Source organism: Verruconis gallopava (genome assembly GCF_000836295.1).
Source record: "Verruconis gallopava strain CBS 43764 unplaced genomic scaffold supercont1.33, whole genome shotgun sequence".
In the NCBI taxonomy this organism is placed as follows: domain Eukaryota; kingdom Fungi; phylum Ascomycota; class Dothideomycetes; order Venturiales; family Sympoventuriaceae; genus Verruconis; species Verruconis gallopava.
The window spans coordinates 130,651-156,207 of record NW_015622169.1 but is presented as its reverse complement, the minus strand read 5'-3'; the positions used below and the strand labels follow the sequence as shown (position 1 = coordinate 156,207).

Genomic DNA, 25,557 nt, shown 5'->3' with positions numbered 1-25,557 from the left:
GGGAGGGGGGGGGGGGGGGGGGGGGACGGGGAAAAGGAAGGTCAAAATGATGCCAGCCCTGCTGTTATGTAGCGGTAGTGGGTATCAAAACAGTGACCAGAAGACACCGGGAGGTACATTCCCAGCGCTGCACACGCACTACTCGCCTCCCAAGCACATAAGATATTTCCACCCAGGTTCATCAAAAGTGCCACACCAAAAGACTTACGGTTCAAATGTTTTATTTTTTCTTCTTCTTCTTTTTATGGTTGACTTTCTCGTTCGTTTCGTTTTCTTGGAATCTAAGGAGGTTAGGGCTCTAAGCATTGCAGGGAGACTCTTGTCAGGCGATTTAACGGGTGCCGTTGCCAGCGACTTGGGTCCCGTTGCCAGCGACTTTGGCGCCGGTGAATGGGTCCACGTAGGCGCGCGGTCGGTGGTAGATGACTCTGGGGTCGGTCTCGCCGCGCAGACGCCATGCGTCGCCGTCGTCCCAACGTGGAAGAACGTACGGTAGGTTCTCCGGGAGCTGGTCCGGCCACGTGTTGGCGATGCACTCGAGGATCTTGTCGTATAGCAGATGATAGCCCACAGGCGCGAGATGCAATCCTAACAAACCTACTTAACAAGGAGGCCTCTCCCAAGACAGAAAAAAATTGAGGCACGTGCAGGAGATGAAACCTACCGTCGAACAGATACTCCTCGAGCACGTCGCTCGGAGGGACGTCTCTGCACCCGGGCAGACCCTCAGTCTGGCCCGGGGTCCAGCCGGCCTTGAGCATGATCTCGGTCCATATGTCGACCACGGGCACGTTGAGGCTCTTTCCCACGTTTCGAATCGCTTCGGCATACTTCATTGTGTTCTCCGCCGTGCGCCTCAGCGGGTACCCCTTGGCGGTGTCGAGGATGTACTGCTTCCTCTCGTCCACGGGAGGGTTGGTGATCAAGATGATGCGTGGATTGTGGGCTGCCACGACGGGGTTGCGAATGATCTTGATCAGATTGGAGCGGAACTCCGGGAGCGGCACGCACTGGTTGTTGCTCTCTGTCGGGAAGCAGGAGTCGTTCGCGCCGAAGAAGACGGTCATCAGTCGGATGCGGCCCTCGTCCGGACGAGGGATCGCTTTGGATATGACGCGCAAGGCCATGTCGGTGTTGTAGCCACTGAATTCAAGCTCAGGCGACGCTCTGGTATCCACGAGGGCTGTTCAGCCAGCTGTATCTTACCTCAGGCCGCGGTTGACGACCTCGAGCCTCCTGATGTACGCTACAGAGCATTCTTCAGCTGCCGGACTTTGTGCAGATCGTGTTCACGGGCTTGCTTTACAGTCTCTCAGTCCGGCGGCAAAGCCATAGCCGCCGTCGTGACACTCGGCAAATTCGGTGATGGAGTCACCGAACAGCAGGAACTGATCGTACAACGGTGCCTGCGAGCGCATGTCAGCCTTTGCCTGGCACGATTTTTCCGGCCGCACCATTCTTTGCCGTCCACAAGGCTTGGATCAGCGGGAGCAGGGGACGATTGGCTCAGGCTGGAGGGGAACCGATCTGGAGACGAACGGAGAGGGCACGAGTTGGCCAAGAGGGTGTGTCTGGAGGGATGGGATCGAGCTGCGCAGCTGAGCCAGGAACACGACGGGCCTGTTTTCTTGAACCTTTCTTTACTTTTTTCCGTCTTCTCTCTCCTGCTGCACGAGGGGAGGAGGAGGGGTTTGCAGCAGTGGTCCACCGCGGTTCAGACCAGGCGCCGCAGCGCAGGCGGGCCGGGGGCGGTTGGCGCCCGCGAGCAGCAGGACGAAGAGGCTCAGGTCCAAAGGGCTCGTTCCGCCGACGCAGCAACAGCGCAGATCACGTCCAGGCCGCGACTCAGATTCCAGGCGCAAGGCCCAGGTTCGAGCTCAGGTCCAGTCGAATCCAGAGGAGGCGCGTCGGAGCCTCGCACGCGTTCAGAACGGGGCGATGTGCTGGCTGCGAAGCAGACCAGACCGGGCCGCAGGCGTGCGGTGACGCGCTGGCCGCTGTCATGCCGTGATGTCAGGCCGCAGCGCCAGCTCGCTTGCTCGTTTCTTTGCGTTTCGCAGCGCGGGCGCATCCTCCACAGAAAGAGGCACGTTAAGCGGAAGCCCGACGTGTCTGAACGAGTCGGCGGCGCCAGAGTGCGTCAAGCGCGCATCCCGCACAAATCCCCTCGTCCGTGACGGCAGCGATCGGTCGCTGTGCTCGCCGCTTCGGACCACGCAGCCCACATCTCGGGTCCTGCTTTCTGCGCTCTATGTATTTACTATTCTTGCTGCTCTTTGCTGGCCTTTCTTTGCTCGTCCTTGGACACACAGGCCGCCGTCATTTCCGCGTCGCAATCCGTTCAGGCTCGCGCGCAGCCCATCCGCCCGAGCCCTTCGGCAGCGGTACCTTGCGTCGTCCCGAGAGCTCTCACGCCCAACTCGGCCGCCTCACAAGAAAAGAAGTGTCACCTGCAACCTCCACGCCACGAATACCAAGCGTGTCGTCTTTCCGATGATCGTGGGGCGTGACAGACGCCCAGGACTTGCTGATGACTCCCCCCCAAGCCCCCAAGTAGCTTTCTTCTCGTTCCTCCTTGAGACTTCGAGCTTCCTCGCGTAGACGGGAGACCATGCCCAAGTCCTTCAGGAGCTTCGACGAGGACGCCAGCGGTGACGAGGGGCAGCCCCACACTGCGGATCTCTTCTCCCCTTTGACCCGAGAAGACAGCGAAGAGATCTTGGACTCGGACACGCGCGCCTCGCGAACGCCCCAGTCGCCGCTGTGGTTCAGACGGACGCGAAGCAGACTCCAGTTCGCCGACGAGAGCAGCAGTTTGCTCGCCCACCCCGATGGCACAAGAACATACCACACCAGGAACATTTCCACGCCGGGCACGCCCCGCACCCTGCGAACGCCAGGCCTGAGAAGGCAGCACAGCTATGTTGGCAGCGGGCGATATCACAACCGCAGGGGCTCGGTCGGGCACAGCTTCAGCAACCGTCTGGTCAACGCGCTGATCAGGGAGCGGAACAACGACATGACGGCGAGTGGTACGGTAGCATCGTCGAGCCCTTCTCCTTGCTCTCCCACCTGTGCCTTGTCTTCCAAGCTTTCTTACTGACCCATGGTGTCGTGTACAGACGCGGACCTGCAGACCTCCAAACACTCCTTCTGGGTCGACGATCGCGTGTGGTACGACCAGTTCACAAGCATCGACTGGGTGCACGACAGCATCGCGGACGCCTTCCGCGTAAAGGCGCTGTATGCACGAAAAGATTGGCGGGGTAGGATACAGCGGTTCTTTGACGGCGGCCAGGCATGGCTGCTCGTTGCCATCATCGGCATACTCACAGCAAGTCTTGCATACTTCGTGACCGTAAGCGAGGCCACCATCTTCGACTACAAACTCGGCTACTGCAGCTACTCGTGGTCCTCGAACAGAAAGCGATGCTGCCAGGGCGCCACGCGCTGCGAAGAGTGGAAGAGTTGGTCGTCGATCGTGCTGCCCGACCACGGCCTGGACTCTGATTTGGTCGAGTACGTCTTCTTCGTCTCCTTCGCCGTACTTTTCGCGCTCGCCTCGTGCGTACTCACCATGATGACGAAGACGGTCGTCCCGTCCAACATCCAGATCTCGACGCTGGACGAGAACCTGGGCGCCGACGACATGCGCATCCAGAACAATGACGAAGCCTCGAAGCGGGACAAGAGCCCCCAGACACGGTACAAGGAGGCCCAGGACCGCCCCGCCATGGTCTTCTATTCTGCCGCTGGCAGCGGCGTGGCTGAGATCAAGGTCATCATCAGCGGCTTTGTGTTGCATGGCTATCTCGGTCTGAAGACTCTTGTCATCAAGTCGCTGGCGCTGGTTCTGAGCATAGCGGCCGGTCTCAGCATTGGCAAGGAAGGTCCCTACGTCCACATCGCCACATGCTTGGGAAACATCATCTGCCGCTTCTTCCCCAAGTATCGCGACAATGACGCCAAGAGACGTGAGATTCTAAGCGCCAGCGCCGCGAGCGGGGTCGCGGTCGCCTTCGGCGCCCCCATCTCCGGCGTCCTGTTTTCCCTCGAAGAAGTCAGCTACTACTTCCCCTCCAAGACCATGTTCAGGACGTTCTTCTGCTGCATCATCGCCGCCATGTCGCTCAAGTTTCTGAACCCGTATGGCACAAATAAGATTGTCATCTTCGAGGTGCGCTACATCACCGACTGGTACACCTTCGAGATGATCGTTTTCGTGATCCTGGGCATCCTGGGAGGTGTCCTCGGAGCCCTCTTCATCAAAGCAACTCGTATCTGGGCTCAGACATTCCGTCGCATCGGCGTAATCAAGAGGTATCCCCTCATAGAGACGGCCATCATTGCTTTGGTCACAGGCTTGGTGACGTGGTGGAACAAGTACACGCGCTTGCCCGTGACAGAACTCCTTTTGGAACTGGCATCGCCGTGCGATGCGTACGACGACTCCGGTGTCAGCATGTGCCCAACCATGGAACAGATCCCAACCGTCATATGGTATCTCTTCGTAGCGTTCATCATCAAAGCCGCGCTTACTACCATCTCGTTTGGTATCAAGGTCCCAGCAGGTATCTACGTGCCCTCCATGGTTGTCGGCGGTCTCTTGGGCCGTCTTGTTGGCCACATAGTACAATATATCGCACTGTCAAATCCGCACAACGATCTATTTGGCTCTTGCGGAGCCAAGGGTGTACCGGAGGACTGCGTTGTGCCCGGTGTCTACGCCATGGTTGCTGCTGGAGCCACCATGTGTGGCGTCACGCGCCTCACCGTCACTCTTGCAACCATCCTTTTCGAACTCACTGGCTCGCTCGACCACGTCTTGCCCTTCGCTGTTGGCGTTCTCGTTGCCAAATGGACGGCCGATGCGATTGAGCCTCTCAGCATATACGATCTTCTCACGGACATGAACTCGTACCCTTTCCTGGACAACAAGGTTCGGCCTGTGTTCACCGGCGAACTGGGAGACATCGTGCCCCGTCACCTTCGCGAGGAACGTATCATCGACATCACAGATTCCGTCCTCATCCCCGCGAAGCAATTGCGGGTGCAGGTGGAGACTCTGCACATGGCGGGAGAGCTTGACGGCGGCCTGCCCATCATCAAAGACGGTGCTTTGGTAGGGTTGATACCAACGCCGGATCTTGAGTTTGCGCTCGACCGTTTGGAGAACGAGGATAACACGTTGTGTCTGATGAGCCGAGAGGCCAAATTCGCAGCGTCCTCAGGGAGGGAAAACGCTCGTAGTGGATTTGATGACGAAGAAGACGACCCCACAGATTTCACGTCCTTTATCGACCCAGCTCCCATGCGGCTGGATGTGCATAGCCCAATGGATTTGGTGTACGAGTGCTTCGTTAAACTCGGTCTGAGGTTCATCTGTGCGGACCGAGAGGGCAAGTATGCCGGCATGGTAAGTGTCCTTCGTCCATCTCTTTTCCCCCTTCCCCTCCTTCTTCTTCCATTTCAATTTGCACAATTTGGGACATTGCATGAATGGCGCTGACCCGCGACCAGATACACAAAAAGGCGTTTGTGAAGTATTGCAAGGACCTCGAGAAGCATAGACATCGTTCGAAGAGCGGACACTAGTGGTCCGGATCTACTGCATTTTACATTTTGCATTCAACCGGCGCTGGATCATAAACATGAGGTAGTTTTAGATTTCTGTCATACCCCGATCGATTCAGCGGCATTGGGCGGCTCGTCTGTCACTCTTACATGATCTGCAATCGTAACCAGATTGTTGTCAAATTTAGACACGTGAACATTTCCATCGTTGAGCTGAGAATCGATTTTGATTTAGCTTTTCTTCTTCTTCTTCTTCTTCTTCTTCTTTATTTTTTTTTTTAATTTTTTATCTGTACCTGTCTTGTACCAGTCTGAACTTCTAAATCTCAAAGCATCCGCACGTTATGGCAGCACACAGCCGTAGCAGCAATCATCTCGAGCAAGGTCACACACGTCTCTCGCACGCCACCTCGGACGCGACAGTTCGAGAATTGACTGTGCGGCCAACGCCCGTCGTGTCGCCATTTTTATATCCTGTTGATTCGAGTGGCTGTGCCCTTTTGGAGCGCGAGCCGAGTGCCCAGCAGCTCTTCGACGGTATCTGTGCCCGTCAAAAGCAGTATGAGGGGGCTGCGAGGCGACTTCGTCTCGTCCGTGGGCTTGCGCTGCGAAACTCGAGGTCTAAGCGGCTGAATTACATGTACATAAGTACATACACGAAAAAGCACAGTTTCACGGACGAGACAAGCTTAGATTAGGAGATGTCTTGTTTTTTTTTTTTTCCCTACAGAAGACTACATCGGTGTTCCCGTCGGAGACAATGAGATTGCATTCGTGGCCCGACCGTGTTTCGATCTGGGTACGGCATGGGACTACAGAGAGACGAGCGAAGCTTGAGCCTGGTGGACGACGAAGGGAGGTGTTTCGATGCCGGGATAAGGTAAAGTACGAGACCAGATGAACGTGCGTTGAAAGGTTTGGGGGGGAAGAGATGTGTTGAGCATTCCATCGAGCTCTGGCCTGGGTCTGCAAAGGAACTCACTATCAAGGATAAAGTCACGAGGTCTCTCAGGTCTAGCTTTAGATGCTTGGAGTTCAGAAGCCTATCGGACAGTGCATTCGTCGCGAATGTTCAAAAGCTAGGCAATCAAAGGCGGTGTGTCGCTTGACCGCTGAAAAGACGGCCGTCCGTGGCCGTTGGTACGTCGAGCGAAAGCATACTGGACTTTGGTCCAGGAGCCGCACGTACAATTCGCCTTGCTTGGATTGCCGCGGACTGTGCTGAGTGAGATCGAGCCTCCGTATACGCCTTATTAGCTGTTGAACGTGGAGCACGGTTGTTGTCCTACGTCCAAGTCGTTTTAGCACGAAGGCCGCGGCAAGTCCAGAGTGAGAGAGGCCGTTTAGAACTCCAAGTTTTGGCCATGAGAGCTCGGTATCGTGCGAGGACTTGCTGGGCCAAAGCGAACTGAATTGTGAAATTGACTCGGCGCCATTTCAACGCTGACCGTCGAGGTCTTCTTATTGCACAGCAACAGTGCGTCTCGGCTCAACAAAGAGGTGTGCAAGGGTCGTGCCGAGGTCCTCGTGAATGCGTCCACTTCCTGTCATGGTCCAAGTCTAAACCACGGCCAAAAGACGCGCTCTCCACTTCCCCAGGTGCATCCTCCAGCAGACAATGCCGCGCTTCCTGTAGACCATTTCGAAAAAAAAAATGAACTTGGGCGGAGGCGCGACCGAAGTTATGCCTACGGTCCAGGAGGACTCGTGGGCCAACGGCTCCGGTATCCTCTCGTCAACCGGCTCGCTGCAGGCCTCGCGGCACCAGACCTCACACATCGCAAAGACGTACCGACAGGCGGCCAACTTGTACCTCACGCGCCGCTTACCGGAGGCGCTGTCTACAATCGAGGCCGTGATCACGCCTCAGCATTCGGAGCATGGGAACGGCAACTCGCATGCACTGGCACCCATAGCTTCGGCAAGCCGGGGCACGAGGATCAAAGTCTGGAGCTTCTACCTGACTTTCCTAAACTCCGTCGTCGAGCTTGGCCCCGAGGAGGGAAAGCACGCCTTTGGAAGCGTGAGATGGAAGCAGCTGGTGAACAAGGCGCGTGATGGAACAGTGTGGGAGGACATTGTCCGAGACGGCTACGGAGGCAACGAGGGTGCTGTTGACGCCGACGTTGTCATCAACTTGTACGGTCCCTCTTTGCATCTCTCTACAAGCCGCGATTCGAGAACGCTGACAGTTCTGTAGAGCCACCTTGCTGCTGACCCATTCGCCATCGCAAAAGCTTAATCAGCAGCGTCTCGAGGCCTACTTCGCGGCCATCTCACAGCCCTCCTTTGACATAGCGGCACACTTCTCAACGCCAGCTCGAGGCTTCACCCGTCGACCTAGCGGTGCATCTGGTACGAACACGCCACGAGATCTCCAATCCAATGTCAAGCTGCTTGAGCTGTACACCTTGCACGTCCTTCCTCGGAACGGCGAGTGGGACTACGCGCGCGAGTTCATTCTCATGTCCGAAGTGCTCGACGAGGAACGCAAGGAAGCCTTTCTGCAAGCCTTGCAAGGTCTGAAGGACGAGCAGGAGAATGCCGAGAAGAGAGAGAGGGAGCTCCAAAAACAGCAGAGGGAACAACTGGAAGAGCAGCGACGACTGCAAGAGGAACAACGCATAGCAGAGGCAAAGCGCGCCGAAGAGGAAGCGAGACGCCGGGAAGAAGCTAGGAAATACCCCCAGCGACCGCCCGACGCTGCATCGCCCACCGGAGTCGCCAGCTCGAGCACCCGACCTGTTCCCCAAAGCCCTTCTGGCCCTCGCTCAAGACCGTCGGCTGCGATCCCCAGCAAGAAGAATCAGGTCGCCCGACAGCGAAACGACAACACCGCGCCCCCGCAGCAGACGCTGTACAAACGCGCCGCTGCCATCCTATCCAACATCCAAGCCGTGATATTCAACATGGGCCAAGGGCTTGCAAACAACCCAATGGCTCTCATGCGCATGCTTCTCTTCCTGCTCATGTTCGCGCTTGCATTCGGCCGGCGCGACATCAGGGAGAGGCTGAAGCGGGCCCTCGGAAAGTCCTGGGACAAGATCGCGGCCACCGTCGGCATGGGCACGAAGGTGTCATATATCTGAGCGCGCGCTCTAGGAAAGTCCGACCTCTCGTATGTATGACTATGAATACGAAGCTGAAAGCAATGTTTGCATTTCGAACGGCGTTATTTTTTTTGGTTTTTGTTCTTTAATGGAGGTGGGGAAAGGATCTTTGGGAGACGTTGGAAAGTATTAAAAAAACTCTCCCGTGCTTTGCATTGTAAAAGACTGAGAGTCTCGTCACTGCCTAACACTCCGGGCCCCCAAACTACGAGGGACGACTGTGTCTGATGTAGCATAATCAACGGCTAGTGCTATTTTCACACATCCACACCATGTAATGCAGCGCTAATCTTCAATCAACACAATCCCGCAGTTATTCAAGGCCTCAGCATGCTTTGATCCGGAGATCGTCCGAGTGTTCAAAATCGACGTTGACGTCGTGAATCGTGTCGTGTCATGAGACTACTTTCAATTAGGTGTTCCGGGCTCTCCAAAGTTCAGCCCTCTCCGGCGATGTCTATCAGCCTCAGAAGCCGCCGACCATGCCCACTCCACTAGCTTCCTCATCGATGAATTCGGACAGCGCGCTCGCTCCAAAACCTCCCCCTACGGGGCCGGCGCGAGACTTCCTCGGCTCGGCTAGATTCCATTTCCTCCCCAACTCCTTCGCGTCTTGAACTGTTCTTGTCAGGCTCGACAGTAGAGAGACAAGCTCAACATCTGAGGCTGTCTGTTCGGATTCTCGAGTGAAGCTGACAGTATCTGGCGGCGTTAGAAGCGGAAGACGTGCGAGTAACGCGTTGATGGAGCGGAGCAAAGGGTGGTTTAGCTCGAGGCCTTTGGAGGGGTCCAGCGGTATAGAAGCGTCGGAAAGGTAGCTGGGAGGTAGGTTTTTGAGGTACGCAGTCAGCAGGTTGAGCCGCGATTGCAACATCTTGATTGCGCTTGCTTTGGCGGTCAGGGTGGCGAGGAGCTCGTCTTCCTCAGTCGTGAGGTGAAATGCTTCGCGTGATATTCCATTCTTCTGTGTCTCTGCGGAGTCGTCTTTGGATTTGCCCTTGGCCCCGGCTGCCGCTGATGCCTTGCTGTTGGCGTCCCCTGCGTTGTGTACCTTCGAGAACGAAGTATCCACCGCTGTGGCATTACCTCCACCCCGAGCCACGAAATCCACACTGATCATTTCTGCCTCGCTAGTCTCTATTGTGTATCGGACTTCACGATATTTCAGGTTGTGGTTGCGTTCTCCACCATCAACGTCCATGCCGTTGTTGTCGCTGGTCCAGACCGTCTCGTAGATTGTGAGGGGCAGCTTTCCTTCGGTGCCACTAGAGACTTCAACCATCTCTGGATGGAACAGGAGGAGCGGCGCTGATTCCAGGCTGTACTCTGTTTGGATCTGCATTTGCGCTGGTAGATGTCGCTGCTCGGGGCCTGCCGCCGCACCCAATGTCCACCAGCCGACCAAGTCAAGCTGTGGGTTTTTGTACACTTCTTTATCTGCTAGCGCATGAGCTTCGGTCTTGTTTAATGACACGCGCATTGTCTTACACATCTGTAACCGGTCCTCGAACCACTTGCTGTCGAATTGCACTTGGCCGTCCGGCCCCACCTCGACTTTGCTATCGAAGGCAACCTCCATGGTGATCTGACGTCCATTCTGCTGGCCTAGTATTGCGCCAGCTATTGGGCCAGTTTGCTTTCGTATGGTGCGCCGCGCGACGGTGTCGGAGATTGTAAGAATAACAAGCGGATGTAGCTGGATCTCAGGACTGGTATCTGAGGGCGTGGTGCTTGCAAGAAGCGGGTTGGACGGCGCTGCCGCCATATTTGCTCGGATCTCGGTGGGGCGAGCTTGAGCAGAAAGACTCGTATGCTGATTTATCTGCTCGTGTATTTCTATAGAGAGAGTGGTGCCGAGGATGGATACTCGTTTTGCAGCCTTGTCGAGCTCTAAGAAATGAAATGGAGATGTTGATTCGTTGCCGATTTCGGCCTTGCGGCCTATCGAGGGATCCACGCTCGATCTCACAGCAGAGGCGACAACAACAAAGTAGCAGCCTATCGTATACTGAGCAGCATCAATATTGTCCATATACTTTTGTTCATGCAGCACAGCTCACCTAACACTTCAACTGTCGCTGCTTGATATAGAACTTCACAATCACGTTCAAATCACTTTCAAGCCACTCATGAGACTCAAATCACAGCATTTCCCTCGAGGCTGTGAGCTGGGAATTATAAATCACCAAGCTACCTACGTAAGACCGAAGAAATCTGGCAAAATCGCCAGAAGCACATCGTCTCCACTTTTTCTGTCAAGTTTTATTTCTCAAGTAGGCTTCTCGGCGCGTCCGCTTCAAGGCCTTGAACAGTATTGCCTGCGCATGGTACTCCCTGATATTGTGAACATTCCACACATTCTCTAAGTGCTATATGTGACAACAGATCTAGTACACAACTACCGCTTTTGAGGTTACTCTGAAAACGAGAGGGCTATGAAGGAACGTGGACAGCCTGGCAATGTATTCCGCCACCGAGCACTTGACACTTCTCTGCCAGGATCAATACGTCTGCTTAAATTACATCATGATCCAGATACCAATGCAACGATCAAGTATTTTTTGATTGAAAGTCACTTAGATGAGGTCCCACCATACGCTGGTATAAATTCCAATACCCACGCTCTCATTCTCTTTGCTTTGCTAATGCTACCAGCTCTTTCTCACGTGTGGTGATCTCCAGAACCGGCAAGTACTTGTTTACTTTGAGACCAGACTTATTCGCGTGCTTGCATTTTTCAGGTGCTTGAAGCGGACCTGCGCAGCGAAAACTTCTTGTTGATCCACCAAATATGCATATATTTGCAACGAAACACCATGACCTACTTCATCTCTGTGATCCCAAAACGACTCCCAGCACAACGTCTTCGCCACTAATAGGCCCAAACACCATCTCTTCAGCGAGATGACCACTCGCAGAATCAAGTGCCACTTAGTAGCTGCTGACATAGGTCGCTGTTTTGGTAGAGATCTGAAAGCAAGTAAATTGACGCACATATCAGAGCAAGACAAGGTATCATCAGATTGTGCTGTTTAGGAGAATTTAGTCGTCTTGAGAGCGCCCTTTGCTCTTGGGATCGAGACTTTTCTGTCAGAAGCTCGGAATAACCTGCGGCAAGCTGCGCCCCGGCTGTAAACAAGTGATTGCCTTTCGCTAACACCCTGCTTAATAGCTCCATCCCGCTGCATATAACCACCTATACTGTTTCCTGACAAATACTTCAAAGACTGACTGGATCCGGCAGCATTGTGCAAGCCGCCTCTCCTGCTTTGAAGAGAGTTTCTGACGCTATATTTGCACCGACATCCCGTTCGTACGCCCGTCGAGTCAGCAGCAAAGTGCAGAGCGTGGCGTCAAGTGCTCGGAGGCTATGAATTGTGCCATTTGGTGGTCTGGTAATTCGGCGCAGTAGATCGCGTGCTTCACGTCAGTACAGGTGTATTTGCGCCCCATATATGCAATATCACACGTTAATGATTAGTAGGTGCAGAGAAATAGCCGGTATTATAAGCTTGCGTATTGAGAAGTGTCGCCGGCTAAAAGGGCGTGTGGCGACAGGTGGGTGACTTGGCTTTGAGTATTTCGCTCAGCTTCTGCGTGGGTTCATATAATATAGAACTAGAGGCTGACTCTCAACACTAGCAGAGCTCAATTTTACAGACGCAGAGGAAGGTCGGGCCATTGCAAATCTGCTCTACGGGTTGAAGCAGCTCACGTAGTAGCAAGCGAAAAGAGACAAGTCATCAATGTGCATCCAATTTGCTTTAGACCAACAATCGATCATTAAAAGGCAGTCGGAAGTGTTTCCGGGGCTTTCAAGCGAGATCTTGTTCAGTGCTCTATGCCGTTACACTTTTCATGTGAGGTATTATTAATCGCTGGTTCGGAATGATGCGACAAGGCCAGCAATTATCAATAGGTCGTACGAGGCCTCTTGAATCCCGCAGTGGCTGTTTGAAAACGCCTGGTAACGAGATACGACATCGCCACAGAAGGCCCTTTTTGCTGAGGAATGTCAAGAAACCTCTCATCATTGGAAACTATAACCCATTATATCTTAAAATAATTCTGCCATGGATGCTCCTGACGGAATCCCAGTACATCCTTGATCTTCTTGTTGCTTATTGGGGCCTCTCTTGGTCTCATCTCTCTGGTGAAGTCGACTCTCAGCTCGGATACTTTGCCAATCCTCTCCATCTTGGACTGCCCGTCACTAAATCACTGACTAAGACTCTTGGAGGCAAAGCGCCAAGCTGTATTGCTGATGACCTGAAGCACATCAATGGTACTGCTGACTTCTTCGGAGTGGACAAGTAGCAGGTGGCCTACATCACTAGCCCTACTGGAGGTGTTGACAAGTGCGTTAAAGATCCTACTAACGCAACCTACCATATCTGCATCATCGCAGTGATGAATCAACACGGCTGGAACATTGGTTACGCAGCTAATTCATTTCCGAGAATCTTGTAACAGCACGGACGGACCTTTCTTGCCTACCTCTGGAAGGCTTACAAGCGGTCCGGTGGCATAAGCATCTGATATATGGGTGAAACTCATGGCCCTACTACCTAACTGCCATTTTGGAGCTCGCAAACAGCGATCCCCTAACGATGCGCTGCAATACATAATGTTAAGCCTGGAAACGGTAAAAGTGATGTCTCTATTAAACTTTCGGCATAAAAGACGCTTACAATAGCACCAAAAAGGAGGTCCTAATTTCAACGGCTACGCCAGAGGCGAATCCCAGAGCCCATGGTACGTCCACGCTTTTCGTTCAAACCACAGAGCGTCGGGTCATGGTCAATGGGACAGAATGAGCAGTCAAAAGCATAGCACATGCAGGACTTCCCCAAGGAGTCCCCATTATCTGCCTGCTGTATCTGGTTTATAACGCAGACTTGATCACGGGCAGGCTTTCGGGCACACTGTGTAGGATGGGTTTCGTCGATAACTTCACAGTCTGGATCAGCGGACCCACAGCATGCACCAACACCACGCGGCTTCAAGAAGAGATCATACTATTCGTTGAACGGTGATCTAAATCAAGCGGGGCGACGGTCGACCCAGAAAAAACACAATTCATACACTTCACACTCAGGGAGAGTCTCTTACGAGACGATAGCAGCATTCAATTCGGAGCCATTACGGTGGAACGGAAGCAGGATATCAAACTTCTAGACAATATATTTTACTTTCAAACCGACATTCCGCCTCCATGCAGCAAGACTAGCCAAACGAGGAGAAAAGGCGGCTCTCGCGCTAAGAAGACTCCGAGGCTTCCGCCATCAGACAGCCCGGCAGTTGTTCAATGATACAATCGCACCCGTCAAGGACTATGCTGCCCAGAATGAGCTCCAGAGGCATCAAAATAGGCCAAAAGACGTACCTACAGAAATTTGAAACCAGGAGCTATAACAATCACGGACACATTGAAGTTGGAAGCTCACTCAGCCGCGGTAGCTGAAGCAGACTTGGAAAGCACCCCAGGACGGCTCCAAGAACATTTCAGAAACAATCGGATGCAGTTCCAGTTCAAGACCAAGAAGCAAATAAGCTGGACACTGCTAAACCGACTGGATCAAGGTTACAGATCCTGCTCGCGAATGGAAGCAACCCATAACCAGTATGGCGTGCTCGGCTCGGCCCAAGGGGAACTGAACCAATTCCAGCCTTTGTGAAAACCACATGGCAAGGCCAGACACCCAAAATTGTAGGCAGGCAAGAGGCACTGCAAATGGCTGAAGCGCTGAGCAGCTGCGACGAAGCGGTGAGCGTTTCTCCCGATGGCGCAGTGAGACACGAGTTAGCAGGAATAGGCATCCACTCTCTGCCATCATTCGGGTTACGCATTTCAAACATCATTTATCGGGGACCCAAACCTGACGCCGTGAAGATTCAGCTCGAAGTCATTCATACCGCTCTTCAAGCCATCGTCAGGAACCCAGAATTCAGTCTGCACGCAGGCACTGCCAAAAATTACATCGTCACTGACGATGAACGAGCCTTACGCTGGTTTTAGGACCTAGGTACAAGGAAGACGGAAACTTTGAGGAACATTTATGAACTACTGCAGCTGGCGATTGCCCATCAACTCACCGTAGAGTTCATGTCGGTACCGCCACATGCGAGCTTGCAAGTCAATGAATTCGCAGATGACCTGGCGCACGTCGCCACAAGGAAAGAACGAACTCCCATCGATAGGAGTGTTACAGCGCAAGAATTCAGAAACTTAGGCCAACAGCGAATCGAGTACAAGAAGGCGCGATTCCAGGCTCGAACTGTAGCGAAGCATCTTAGAGACCTAGATAAAGCTTTACCAGGTCCCCGCACAAGAACGATATGTGACAGATTAGTTCACGTCTACGAGGTCATCTTGGCCGAAACGAGAGGGGGCTATTGCGGGCTGAGGGACTACTTACACAAGACCGGGCAGGCCGAGAATGATAGCTTCGAATGTGGCCAAATAGAAACAGTGGAAGACTGCCTCCCTGAATGCCAGAAGTGGCCTACGCAACAATAACGTTTCTGGACCATAAATGAATTGCATGACCTCACCGTAGCAAAAATTTGTTGCGCATACTCGTCCCAACAGCAAGAAGGGCCGATCGAAAAGTGGCAACCGAGTTTGAAGACTATTCGCGATACGATTTCATTTGTAAAGGACACAAGAAGATTGAAAAGTGGAATCAAGTTAACTTACCGTATGAGAATAACTTGGCAACGCGTGACGACTGACGGTTGATTTCGTCAAGATCCAGCACAAAAAGTGACGCGATCAGGCAGACTGAATATATACGTAAAGGAGCAAGAAGTTTCCTAAAAAAAAAAGAACTTTTTATTCAGGAAAAGGCCATTCGTTCTAGTACCTTCTTGCCTCTAATTCTGAGACTCAAGATCGCGTCTTTGATTACAAATTGCTGCGGCCACCCCAAACCACTTTCCTGAGCCACTCTCCTATCAATTCGTTGCATTCGTCTGGCTTTTCGACGAGAACCCAGTGCGTACCGTCAACCTCCTTCATGGTGAGCTGTGGAACTTCGCGGTGCATTTTGGCGGCCAGTGATGGATAAAGCACATTGTCCCTCGAGGCGGCGATAAAGAGAGCTGGCTGCTGAATGATCTTCCGGTCGAGAATTCTTGAATTCACGTCAGCGAACATCTCTCGTAGCACACTTGGGTCCGTCTGACTTACTCTTTTTCGTCTTCCCAGTTAACCTTGCGTGTTCGGTACCAGTTCACTGTCAGCGATTAGTCTTTGGTCGTCTTGCTTCCAGGCCAACTATATCGTACACGGTCCTTGAAGGCCATTCTTGGCATACATTGAAGCATAGTAATCCAACTCCTATTCGCAAGTGAGCAGCCAGGAAAAATGCACAAGGTCGGTTTCCCGCTGACTAACCTTCTCGGACATAATGTAGGTGGGACCAAGCTGAGGAAGCTTGTCAAAGAGAAGACCCTTGGTTGGCGAGAATACGACTTCCTTGTTTGCCGTTCTCGCTTTTCCGTAGACACCGCGGATGAATTGATTCATGTGTTCTTTTGTCGTAAGACGCTTCTCGACTTCGCCACTGGCGAGGTGCAGTTGATAGCCGAATTGGGGCATCGGGCCCTTGACAAGGTCTTCAGTCGATATGTAGTTCTTGCTCGGTGGCGTGTACGCCGTACAGACGACGAACAGATGAGACACAAGCTCTGGATACCACGCAGCGAATCGCCATACAATTAGCCCACCCCAGTCGTGGCCGCCAAGCACGACCTTGCTTGCCCCAAGGTGCTTAGCCAACTCCGCCAAATCGTCCGACGCGCGCTTGGTGCCATAAAGGTAGAGTGAATTCGGTGGTGTTGCTGGGGCGCCCGTCTCGCCGTAGCCCATCATGTCGACCGCGACAACGCGACACCCCATCTCGATTAGGTAGGGGATCTGATAGCGCCATCCTATTGCGAGATCCGGCCAACCATGGATGAGAAAGACGGTCGACTTGAACTTTCCATCCTTGGGCACGCCTAGCAAGTAATGATAGCGGTGACCGTTTAGGACCGTAAATTCATGACTGACGCGTGGATCCGAAATGGGATCGATGGGCTTGACATTGCTCCGTACTCTGAGTTCTGCCAGCATCGCGTCTGTGTATGACAGCGTGTTCTCTCCTCAAATGTCAGGACTACGACGCGCAGCACAACATCAGACTGTGTCCATATAATTACACGCTTCGCAAGTCGAGCTTGCAACTCACGGCAGGCTGACGGTCAAGAGGTGGGGCGCCTTTACCCGAGGCACAAGCCAAATGGGGTAAGGCGCCGAGGGGCGGGACTGGAGAAGGCGCAACAACAAAACAATTAGATGCATGTATACAAGTTAACACAGACTGTGAGCAGATCAGAGCTCAGAACGAGACTCAAGTCGACATAAGACGCCGTTCGATAGCATGTCGAGCAAACAGGAGCCGCTTGACCTGAGTCGTGGCGCGGGGGCTCACTCGCTACTGACATGTTGCCGTTGATCCGTCCCCGGGAAGAGTCACAAACCATACAGGTACGTCTGCAGGCGATACTCGGTGACGCGAGTCTCGTCGATGCGCGATCGCCCAGAGCAGCTGATGGTGCTTGCAAGACTTCGGGGGAGTTGACGGACACTGGACTTGGAGTCGCAGCAATTGAGATAAGATAAGATGGATCAGAGACCGCATGCGAGCAACTTCCAATTATAGAAGTCGCAAAGAACTGGCAGAAAGCCTTGGCGCGCGGTGGCCGGCCCTGGCAGTTGCGCGTATTGGTACCCCGCCCTGCGTCTAACAGCACCCTTCTCCAGCCCGGACCAGACGGGCTGTGTTCTCGTAAAAAAACCACCCGCAGCGACGACGACTCTTGACCTTCGCTTGCTGTCCGTCGTGCATCGTTATGGCAGAGGCCACCAACGTCGCCTTTCGCGCGTTGTCTGATCACCGTCGCCATCCCGTTCATCATCCTCACCTGCGGACGGCCGGGCCCCCAGCAGCGTGCCAAGCATCCGCGACGGAGCTTGGCTCCTTGGCTGACTGAGTGCGCGGCATCTACAGACACGACATGATTTGATCATTCAGCCTGGGAGGCAAGGACGGATATGACGTCCAAGAAAAGGGCAATGGAGGCCCACAATTCTGCTGATTGTCCTCCGCCGACCTCTTCTGCATCCTCTTCGTCTTCTGCTGCTTATCCGTTGGCTCATTTTCTTGACGTTGCAGTGAGCGAGCGAACGCGCGTTCAATTGCCGCCAGCCGAACCGCACACCAGCCCATTACGCACCTCTACCGCGCTGACCGATAACACTTTTGTTTCCCACAACCGCGAGCCAATCTGCAGCCAAGACTGCACATCTTCTGCATCTTCTCCTACCTACGTTCACTCAAAGTCCTCATCGTCACCACCGTCCCTCCGGCAGCGCTCTTGCGACAGCGAGGACATTCTCATTACCTCATCCTTCCAGCCATCCTCTCCTTATCGCAGCGCATGCGCAGAAGTCAACCCTGCGTCCATGTCTGAGCGAGCCTACCCTGCGCGCTCAGACTCCCGTTTCCCCCCCAAGAATGCTGTATCGGCCTTCCCGGACTCAAACGAGCACCGACCGCTGATCGACTTTGTGACGAACGAGTGGCAAAAGAACATCAGCTACCGGGACGGCTCGTTCGAGAGCGACGATTCGTACCCGTACTATAACTCTGAGAAGGATCTGTATGCAGCACCACAGCTGCCAGATTGGCTGAAGAGAATACTCAACATCAAGGTGCCGCGGAGGGTTCAACGCTACCTTGGAGGTTATATCATCTTTTTGCTTGCGCTGTGGTTCGGCTGGTTGTACTGGCTTCAACCGGCGTGGGCTCACGAGAAGCTGCTAGATGACGCCGCATTGCGCGCTACTACAAAGGGACAGGTTTTCGGAGTCAACATGCGGCCGAGTTTCTCAGACATGATCCAGATTCAAGAACTGGATCCGCGGTATCTCCCCAGTGCAACGAATGTGAACAAGCGCCTCGTATTTGTTGGGGATGTTCACGGATGCAAATCTGAATGTATGTCCCTCAGATCAGTCGTTGTTCCTTATCTCGTGCACTGCTCCGGAAATTCAACGTACTAATCTTATGTGTCTTGCAGTGATGCAACTCCTCGATAAAGTCGGCTTCAATCCGAGCAATGACCATCTTATTTTCACCGGTGACCTCATAGCCAAAGGGCCCGACTCAAGCGGTGCTGTTGACTTGGCCATGGAGCTAGGCGCCTCGTGTGTGCGCGGGAATTGGGAGGATCGCACGCTGCTCGCCTACAACACACTCACATCAAAGCAGCATCCATTGCCCGGACCCGCAGAAGATCCACGTACAAAGGAGGACTATTTAGACGAGGAATCCTTCAGCCATGGCGACTACAAAGACCGTGCACTGGCAAAACTGCTCACCAAGGAGCAGATCAAGTGGTTAAAAGCCTGCCCTGTCATTTTGAAAGTGGGTCGGATCAGTGGGTTCAACAAGGGAAGTGAAATTGTCGTTGCGCATGCAGGCCTCGTTCCAGGCATTGCCCTTGAGAGGCAGGATCCCTTTCAAGCGATGAACATGAGAAGCATTGATTTGAACACCCGCGTACCTAGCGCGGAGCGAAAAGGCGAACCATGGGAGAAGGTGATTCCCCCTTCCCTTATTCCTACATGTCAAGCAGTCACGTACTAATCATTGCCATAGCTGTGGAACCACCACCAAATTCACCTAAAGGATGTGTCTCAACGTGCCACCATCATCTATGGACATGATGCAAAGAGAGGACTTAATATTCAAAAGTACAGCAAGGGCCTCGATTCAGCTTGTCTCAAAGGTGGCAGTCTCACCGCAATGATCTTGGACTCTAGTGGACGACAAAAGATTGTTAGTGTGGACTGCAAGAGGTACAGGGATTGAGCTATTCGTCAAATGTACAGTCGTCTTGGATGGTCACAGTCCACCTGCACAACACATCCATCCAACTAAGGCTCCTGAAGGCGTAGATATCCTCATCACTTCCCACTGCGGGTCTTCGCAGGATGTTCAACGGAGTTGCAGAGAAGTGAGATTGCGGTTATAGAAGGCTCCCTGAGGATGCCGGCAATCTGATTTCTGTAGAAATGGGTTCTTATAGCGCGGCGTCTAGCGATGGAAGGGAGTTGGTAGATATTTTCTACTGATATTTGCTTGATGATAAGACAGGAAGATGGACAGAGCACGTTACGCAGGGAAGAAACCTCGGAGATTTAATGCATTTGGCATATCAGCATCATCCGTGTGATTGGAGCATAGGCATGGGCACGATTTCAAGACGACGCGGTTTTCAGGATTGAGCAGTATCGTCTCTTCAAACGCTGCTGTAGTATCGTGGGCGAGACGTTGAATAATTAATTGTAATTGTGTAGCGATTTAATGAAAGTCGATGATCTTGGCTTGAAGAGAACGCGCCTCGGTTAGCCTTCGCCATCCCGTTCAAATCCACCACCTTTGCCGTTTCAGACTCCAGGCTATGGTTACCCTGAAGCCACCAACACTCTCGTTTGCTCGAAACCGCCCTCTTTGACCGAGTTCAGGGACTTTCGGGCTGGGTTGGTCTAAATCACGTGGCCGTTGATAAATCCGTGGGTCATTTGTGGCCAGTCAAGGCAATGTGCAAATGGAGGTCGTCTCGTCGGCCGTGATGCGGTTCCAGACGCAAGAACAACAATAACAACAATGCGTGGCCAGTTCAGAATTGGTTCAAATCCTCGAGCCCTACGACTGCTTCTCGGGTATCTCTTCCAGGCTCTCATCGACCTTGGTCGACCCGGTAAGGCTTGCGTGGTTCATGCGCAGCGATTATCGATCGGGTCGGGGCATCTGGCTGGCTAGTTCTGGGAATCTTAAGCTGCTTCGGGACCGCTCGGCGCCGCTCTGACTCCGGGCTTGAGACGGGCACGAGGCCTTTGGGTTTCTGAAGGGACGGGACCTTCGGTGTTGCGGGCGGCTGGACGTTCTCCTTGTTCTCCGATCTCCTGGTCGCAACTCCGCCTTTTACTTGGCTCAGCGGCGTCGGCGATGGTGGTCGTGGCGGGACGCCAGACAGAGGCTCTGTGTTCAACGCTGCCATGCCGAACCTCGCCTTGCTGGGCCTAGACTGACGAACGGGAGGCGCGTTCGTGACGGGACTCTCAGGATGAGATGAGCAGTTTGAGCGACGGCTTACACTTTTCTTGCCACGGCTCACACCTGGCCGCTCTTGCGCCGACGGGCTGTGTACACAAGCAATCGGAGGGCATGGCGAACCGGCGGCTCTGCGTCCTGCTGCGCTTCCTCGAGGTTTTGATGCTGGCGGCGGTGTTGGAATTGGAGTCTCCGCAGATGAAGACCCTTTGGCCGTTTTCCACGACATGATCAAGTCTCGTAAATGCTCGTTGTTCGTCGCTAGTCGATCCAGTATATCCGTCCGAGGGGTTTCAGAGTGGCCATCTGCAGATCTTGCAACGGCTCCTGAGGGCAACGATTCAGTCATGGAGCTCTTTGGACAATCTTTCATCTTACGATTTGAGTCGACGACAAGCGACTCAGTGAGCACAGGATAATTGCTCGAAGCGACGGTTGTGTTTTTGGATGCAGATGATGGCAAAGTCTCGCATGATGTATCCTTTTGGACATCTGGTTCTAACTTTGGATCCACAGATATCGAAACTTGCTCAGCAGGACTTACATTTTCGGTGACGGCTTCTTGGTCATATGTCGAAAACAGCATTCGAGTTGAGGCTGCAAATCTTCGACGTTTCGATGGAGTCGCATGCGAGAGAAATGCATTCATTGCCACAAGGAGTTCGGACGCGCTTATTCTACCAGATGAGAGCAACCGCGAAGATGACGTTGGTTGGATAGGCACATGAAGCGGCGAAGATAGATCAATGCTTACCCTGTCGCTTGTGTGTGCTGATATTGGTGCTGTTCGTTGCGAAGAGGACCAAACCCTGTCTGAACCGTATTCCACCAGATCCAAATCTAGGCTTTCCCATTGCGCATTCCGGTCAAGTACTTCGTGCAAAGCCGATGATTGTACCGATGGCGTCGCCAGATGCAACGATGGGTCAGGGCTGGCGAAGGGCAGGCGCCTCGCTGGTGACTCAGACCATCTTTGCGAGCTGCTCGAATCTTCGATGTAAGGAGAGAATCCTTCAGCTGTAGAAGAGGTCTGCGACTGATGGAGGGGATGAAGAACTTCAACTAAAGTTGTACTTCCTTCGGATGGCATCGAGCTGCTCCTGAATGTTCCTCGCATTGGACTCAGGCGAGAACGTCGTCGTGACGGCAGCGGGGAAGGAGTCAGTCTGGTCAGCGTCTGCACCCGCGCTTCCAAGACTGTTGCGTTTTCGATACTAATCTCGCTCTCTAGCCCGTCTTCATGCACATCACTTGCGTCTTTCTCATAATCCTGGATAGACAGAGCCTTGAAGGCATCATCATCAACATCATCATCATCATCATCACCATCATCATCATCAACAACAACAACACCCTTTTGGCCTTTTTCTGCAAATTTTTCCGCCCTCCTGGGAGCTAAACCGAAATGACTTGACATTGCAGTCAATATAAGTGCGTCTGGAAAGCTGTTTGAACATGTAGCATCCTCAACGCTGATGCTTTTTTCTTGGGCTGGCCCACAAGATAGTCCTAACAACATGGATTCGCTTATGGGAGAGAACTCATTTTCATTACCGTCCACACATAGATCATTTACTGTTGTTTTTGGACCTTGGGTTTTGTATGAGTACCAATTTCTGTTTTCAGGAGATTCTTTGGTACCAGCATCACTCCTCAGTACGTCTAAACTGTGATCTTGATCCATGCTGGTATGCTGAGCGAATAACGACGATGGCTTCCACCGACGAGCCGACTTCTCATTGCTCAATTAGGCCGTTTCTGAGGGTCAAATTTGAACTAAGCGGCTCTGTCTGTGCTCGAAGGACTGTTTGGTAGCTTTTCTGCGGCCCGTCACGAGGAGAGAGTGCGGACAATGTGACATCGCAGTGCTCGGGGTCTGGAGACAGTATGTGAATCATTTGTCAGTGCCATCAGATTGGGGCAGTCACTCCAACCTCTTGTCGAACAACACGTCTGCATCGCTTTATAAAGTCTGAAGTTGATCAAGCCACGTGCTGCAAGGTCACTGTGGGAAGGAGCACTGACAATGGTTAATCCTGTAAGTGACACAGCCCCTATTCGCAAACATGACATTCAAAGAGTGTTCAAGAATCTACCACATACATCTACTTGCGAGACCCGAAGGCAGAGCGAATAAAGACTGTCTCAGAGTGTGATACAACGTCTCATTTCGTGCTGCTAGCTAGCCTACGCTAAAAGTAACAAGACTTCCGGCATATAATTTTCAACTGTTAAGGCAGAGAGCAAAGGCCAGTTTTGATTATCCGGATAGGTACAAAGCGTACAGACTAGCTCTTGGCTTCTTTCTACGGGAGAAATCCCATATCCTACGCTAGCCTTTTGAGTTCTGCGCTCGAAATATCGTACATAACACCATGCAGCGCTAATCCTCTTTCTAAGATGGCTTTTTTCACTTCGTTGCTCTGCCGCAAGCCGTCCAAGCCTGCGAGCACATTCAGTTCGGCGAGGCGAGTAGCTTGAGCGTCCTTGCTCTCCATTGTGCTCAGCTCGGCTTCGTGCTTTTGTCGCAGCTCTCTAAGAGGAGAAAGCCAGGTGTTGAGGTAACTGCCCAGATCACGGCCTTCCAATGCTGCAGTCGCCCCTCCGCATTTGGTGTGTCCGCAGACGACAATACGTTCGACTTTGAGGACGCCGACCGAAAAAGCAATGACTGCAGCAACGCTCACGTCATTCGGCCTAACTATATTTGCAATGTTTCTGTGCACAAAGATATCGCCCGGTTTGCAGTGGCAAATCAAAGTTTCGGGGATCCTTGAGTCGGAACAACCCAGCCATAGTGTCTTTGGCGACTGGCCTTGTGAGATGCTTTCGAGAAGTCCGGCATCGTTCTTGCGGAAATCAATCGCAAACTGTCTGTTCCCATCCAACAGATCAGCTATGGAACCTAAACATCATAACACAAAATGTTAGCTTCTATATCTTAGATCGATTTGAAGGAATAGACACAGCGAAAGTCGCAGCTTTTCCAATACTATCCTGGGCATCTATTCAAACCTCACCGTTGTCGGGTAATTTCGCTGGCTTTTGCCTCAACCATAGACTCTGATCACTGTCTTCATACTCCCATAAACTGTCAGCTCGTTTTCTTTTTGTGCGGTGCGACCGAGTTAATGGAGACTCCCAAAGCATTTTGGTGGCTCTCTCATGAGCAATCCAGTAGCACGAACCGGCGCAGGTTGAACCAGTATTTATTCCCTATCGCTCTACAGTCCAAGAGCAGCGTGCGAAGAAGTAATGGGACTAACGAAACAACAAGCATATGTCAATTTTGCATCAGTTGGAGAAGGCTCAATCACGTCATTACATTATATGTCTCGGAAACGTCTTCGCACAGGAAGTAGTTACACTTTAGATCCTAGATCGTCCACGCAAACCTTTGAAACAAAATGCTTATCAGCTACAGATAGCATGGCTCCTGAATGTCTTATTTCGTCTATTAATCATATCTTGAGATATCACAGTATACCGATGTCAAGGTCTTGGGTGAACTTGGCTAACTTAGTTAGTAACCTTGGCAGTTACAAGATGTGCTCATCAGGGCATCTATGAATCACTTGGCCGGACGACAAGACCGCAATGGAGATTTAAGTTTTCTGGGATTTCTCATATACGGCCGATTAGATAGTAGCGGGGTCTTCGGATCATCTGCTAATTCACTTGAGTACGGTCGGTGGTTCCTTGTTAGTGCCAGGCAAAGCCTTTACAGGGAGCCGGCGCCGCCTCGATGATTCTCACATTTGTTTCAAAGATTAAGAACGTGATCTAAGGGATAACTATTTCTCTACACTTCAAACGTTTCCCAGTCTAAAATGTTCTTGGGCGCGACGTTGTCTGATGAATTTGATCACTGTGCAGACGCTAGTTTGGACTTTTCAATATGTCCCAGTTGAGACCGGTGGATTTCCTTGTCAATTTCACATCATCCATATATTGGAACCTGGAAATACTGGAGTAGACAACGACGAGTTGGATATTGCACACAGATCATTCTCGCAATTGTTGGTTGAGGCATACCAATAGCCATCGAACGATCTTCTCATTTCATTTGCCTGTGATCCATTAGAACTAGAAACTCGTCGAGCGAAATTAGAAATTTAGACCAGATTTCTAGAGCCATGAGTAGCATATGTGCAACAAGCTGTCCAAATCCAAGGCCAAAGAAGAAAAATTGTAGTGACATCAAATCAGTCAAAATGAAAATGCGAATCATATCACCGCTCGGCTTTCTTTTATTTTGGCTACTATTGGATTAATCTCCAAAATGTCGTTAAACTGACCAAGGTCGAAGAGAACGGTTATTTTTATGTATCGTCAGACCAAAATCCCTTTCCTAATAGATTTACAGATGCTCCATTGTCTGCTATACACTTCCATCACTATGAAAAAAGTCTGCATATCAGTCTTTTGACGCTTGAATCAGAAGCTTTTGAGAGACCAGGTTGCCTTGAGTCATCGCAGGTCAAGATGGTTTAGCACCAACTGCGATTTGAATTGGTTTTCAAATCCCGCACAAATGTTGGACTCTATTGGAAATCGCTTCATTCTGTACAGTAAATGAGACTTCTGGTCTCACAAAAGCGTGCCTCAGTTGGCCTAGAATGTTCGTTTCTAGCCCGTACAAACGGCGGTTAGCGTCCTGGGCTAGTAGCAGTTGAGATCCACGCGGCAGTACATTCTTGCCAATG

At 52.3% G+C, this 25,557-nt stretch overlaps 8 protein-coding genes across 14 annotated transcripts; 4 read left to right on the top strand and 4 right to left on the bottom strand.

Moving 5' to 3' along the window:
• Positions 1-12: 12 nt before the first annotated feature.
• PV09_07842 lies at positions 13-2,101 on the bottom strand. 6 transcript variants are annotated; one of them, XM_016361660.1, is made up of 5 exons: positions 1,455-2,101; positions 1,307-1,406; positions 1,207-1,246; positions 665-1,143; positions 13-588 (listed from the first exon to the last, which is right to left on the bottom strand). In XM_016361660.1, exons 1-5 carry the CDS (start codon positions 1,455-1,457, stop codon positions 332-334), a joined length of 879 nt encoding a protein of 292 aa, XP_016210520.1. In that variant the 5' UTR covers positions 1,458-2,101; the 3' UTR covers positions 13-331. The 6 variants fall into 6 exon arrangements, with proteins under 6 accessions (XP_016210520.1, XP_016210519.1, XP_016210524.1 ...); XM_016361659.1 differs by having other exon boundaries at positions 1,307-2,101; XM_016361664.1 differs by having other exon boundaries at positions 1,207-1,406.
• Positions 2,087-5,809, top strand: PV09_07841. 2 transcript variants are annotated; one of them, XM_016361657.1, is made up of 3 exons: positions 2,087-3,032; positions 3,123-5,416; positions 5,521-5,809. In XM_016361657.1, the coding sequence occupies exons 1-3, from the start codon at positions 2,612-2,614 to the stop codon at positions 5,593-5,595; spliced, it is 2,790 nt and encodes a 929-aa protein (XP_016210517.1). In that variant the 5' UTR covers positions 2,087-2,611; the 3' UTR covers positions 5,596-5,809. The 2 variants fall into 2 exon arrangements, with proteins under 2 accessions (XP_016210517.1, XP_016210518.1); XM_016361658.1 differs by having other exon boundaries at positions 2,087-5,416.
• A 1,323-nt stretch (positions 5,810-7,132) lies between these two features.
• Positions 7,133-9,008, top strand: PV09_07840 (uncharacterized protein). The gene is made up of 2 exons (XM_016361656.1): positions 7,133-7,713; positions 7,775-9,008. The coding sequence occupies exons 1-2, from the start codon at positions 7,229-7,231 to the stop codon at positions 8,661-8,663; spliced, it is 1,374 nt and encodes a 457-aa protein (XP_016210516.1). The 5' UTR covers positions 7,133-7,228; the 3' UTR covers positions 8,664-9,008.
• Positions 8,690-10,554, bottom strand: PV09_07839 (uncharacterized protein). Its single transcript, XM_016361655.1, has 2 exons — positions 10,173-10,554; positions 8,690-10,121 (listed from the first exon to the last, which is right to left on the bottom strand). Exons 1-2 carry the CDS (start codon positions 10,447-10,449, stop codon positions 9,151-9,153), a joined length of 1,248 nt encoding a protein of 415 aa, XP_016210515.1. The 5' UTR covers positions 10,450-10,554; the 3' UTR covers positions 8,690-9,150.
• A 3,864-nt stretch (positions 10,555-14,418) lies between these two features.
• On the top strand, positions 14,419-15,490 carry PV09_07838 (uncharacterized protein; the record flags this gene model as incomplete). The annotated part of the gene is made up of 2 exons (XM_016361654.1): positions 14,419-14,635; positions 14,711-15,490. The coding sequence occupies 2 exons, from the start codon at positions 14,419-14,421 to the stop codon at positions 15,202-15,204; spliced, it is 711 nt and encodes a 236-aa protein (XP_016210514.1). The 3' UTR covers positions 15,205-15,490.
• Positions 15,491-15,496: 6 nt separating this feature from the next.
• On the bottom strand, positions 15,497-16,896 carry PV09_07837 (uncharacterized protein). Its single transcript, XM_016361653.1, has 4 exons — positions 16,084-16,896; positions 15,975-16,026; positions 15,877-15,922; positions 15,497-15,820 (listed from the first exon to the last, which is right to left on the bottom strand). The coding sequence occupies exons 1-4, from the start codon at positions 16,801-16,803 to the stop codon at positions 15,592-15,594; spliced, it is 1,047 nt and encodes a 348-aa protein (XP_016210513.1). The 5' UTR covers positions 16,804-16,896; the 3' UTR covers positions 15,497-15,591.
• A 688-nt stretch (positions 16,897-17,584) lies between these two features.
• PV09_07836 (uncharacterized protein) lies at positions 17,585-20,132 on the top strand. The gene is made up of 3 exons (XM_016361652.1): positions 17,585-18,730; positions 18,813-19,333; positions 19,394-20,132. The coding sequence occupies exons 1-3, from the start codon at positions 17,785-17,787 to the stop codon at positions 19,604-19,606; spliced, it is 1,680 nt and encodes a 559-aa protein (XP_016210512.1). The 5' UTR covers positions 17,585-17,784; the 3' UTR covers positions 19,607-20,132.
• A 345-nt stretch (positions 20,133-20,477) lies between these two features.
• Positions 20,478-22,268, bottom strand: PV09_07835 (uncharacterized protein; the record flags this gene model as incomplete). The annotated part of the gene is made up of 1 exon (XM_016361651.1): positions 20,478-22,268. One exon carries the CDS (start codon positions 22,266-22,268, stop codon positions 20,478-20,480), a length of 1,791 nt encoding a protein of 596 aa, XP_016210511.1.
• Between the last annotated feature and the right edge of the window lie 3,289 nt (positions 22,269-25,557).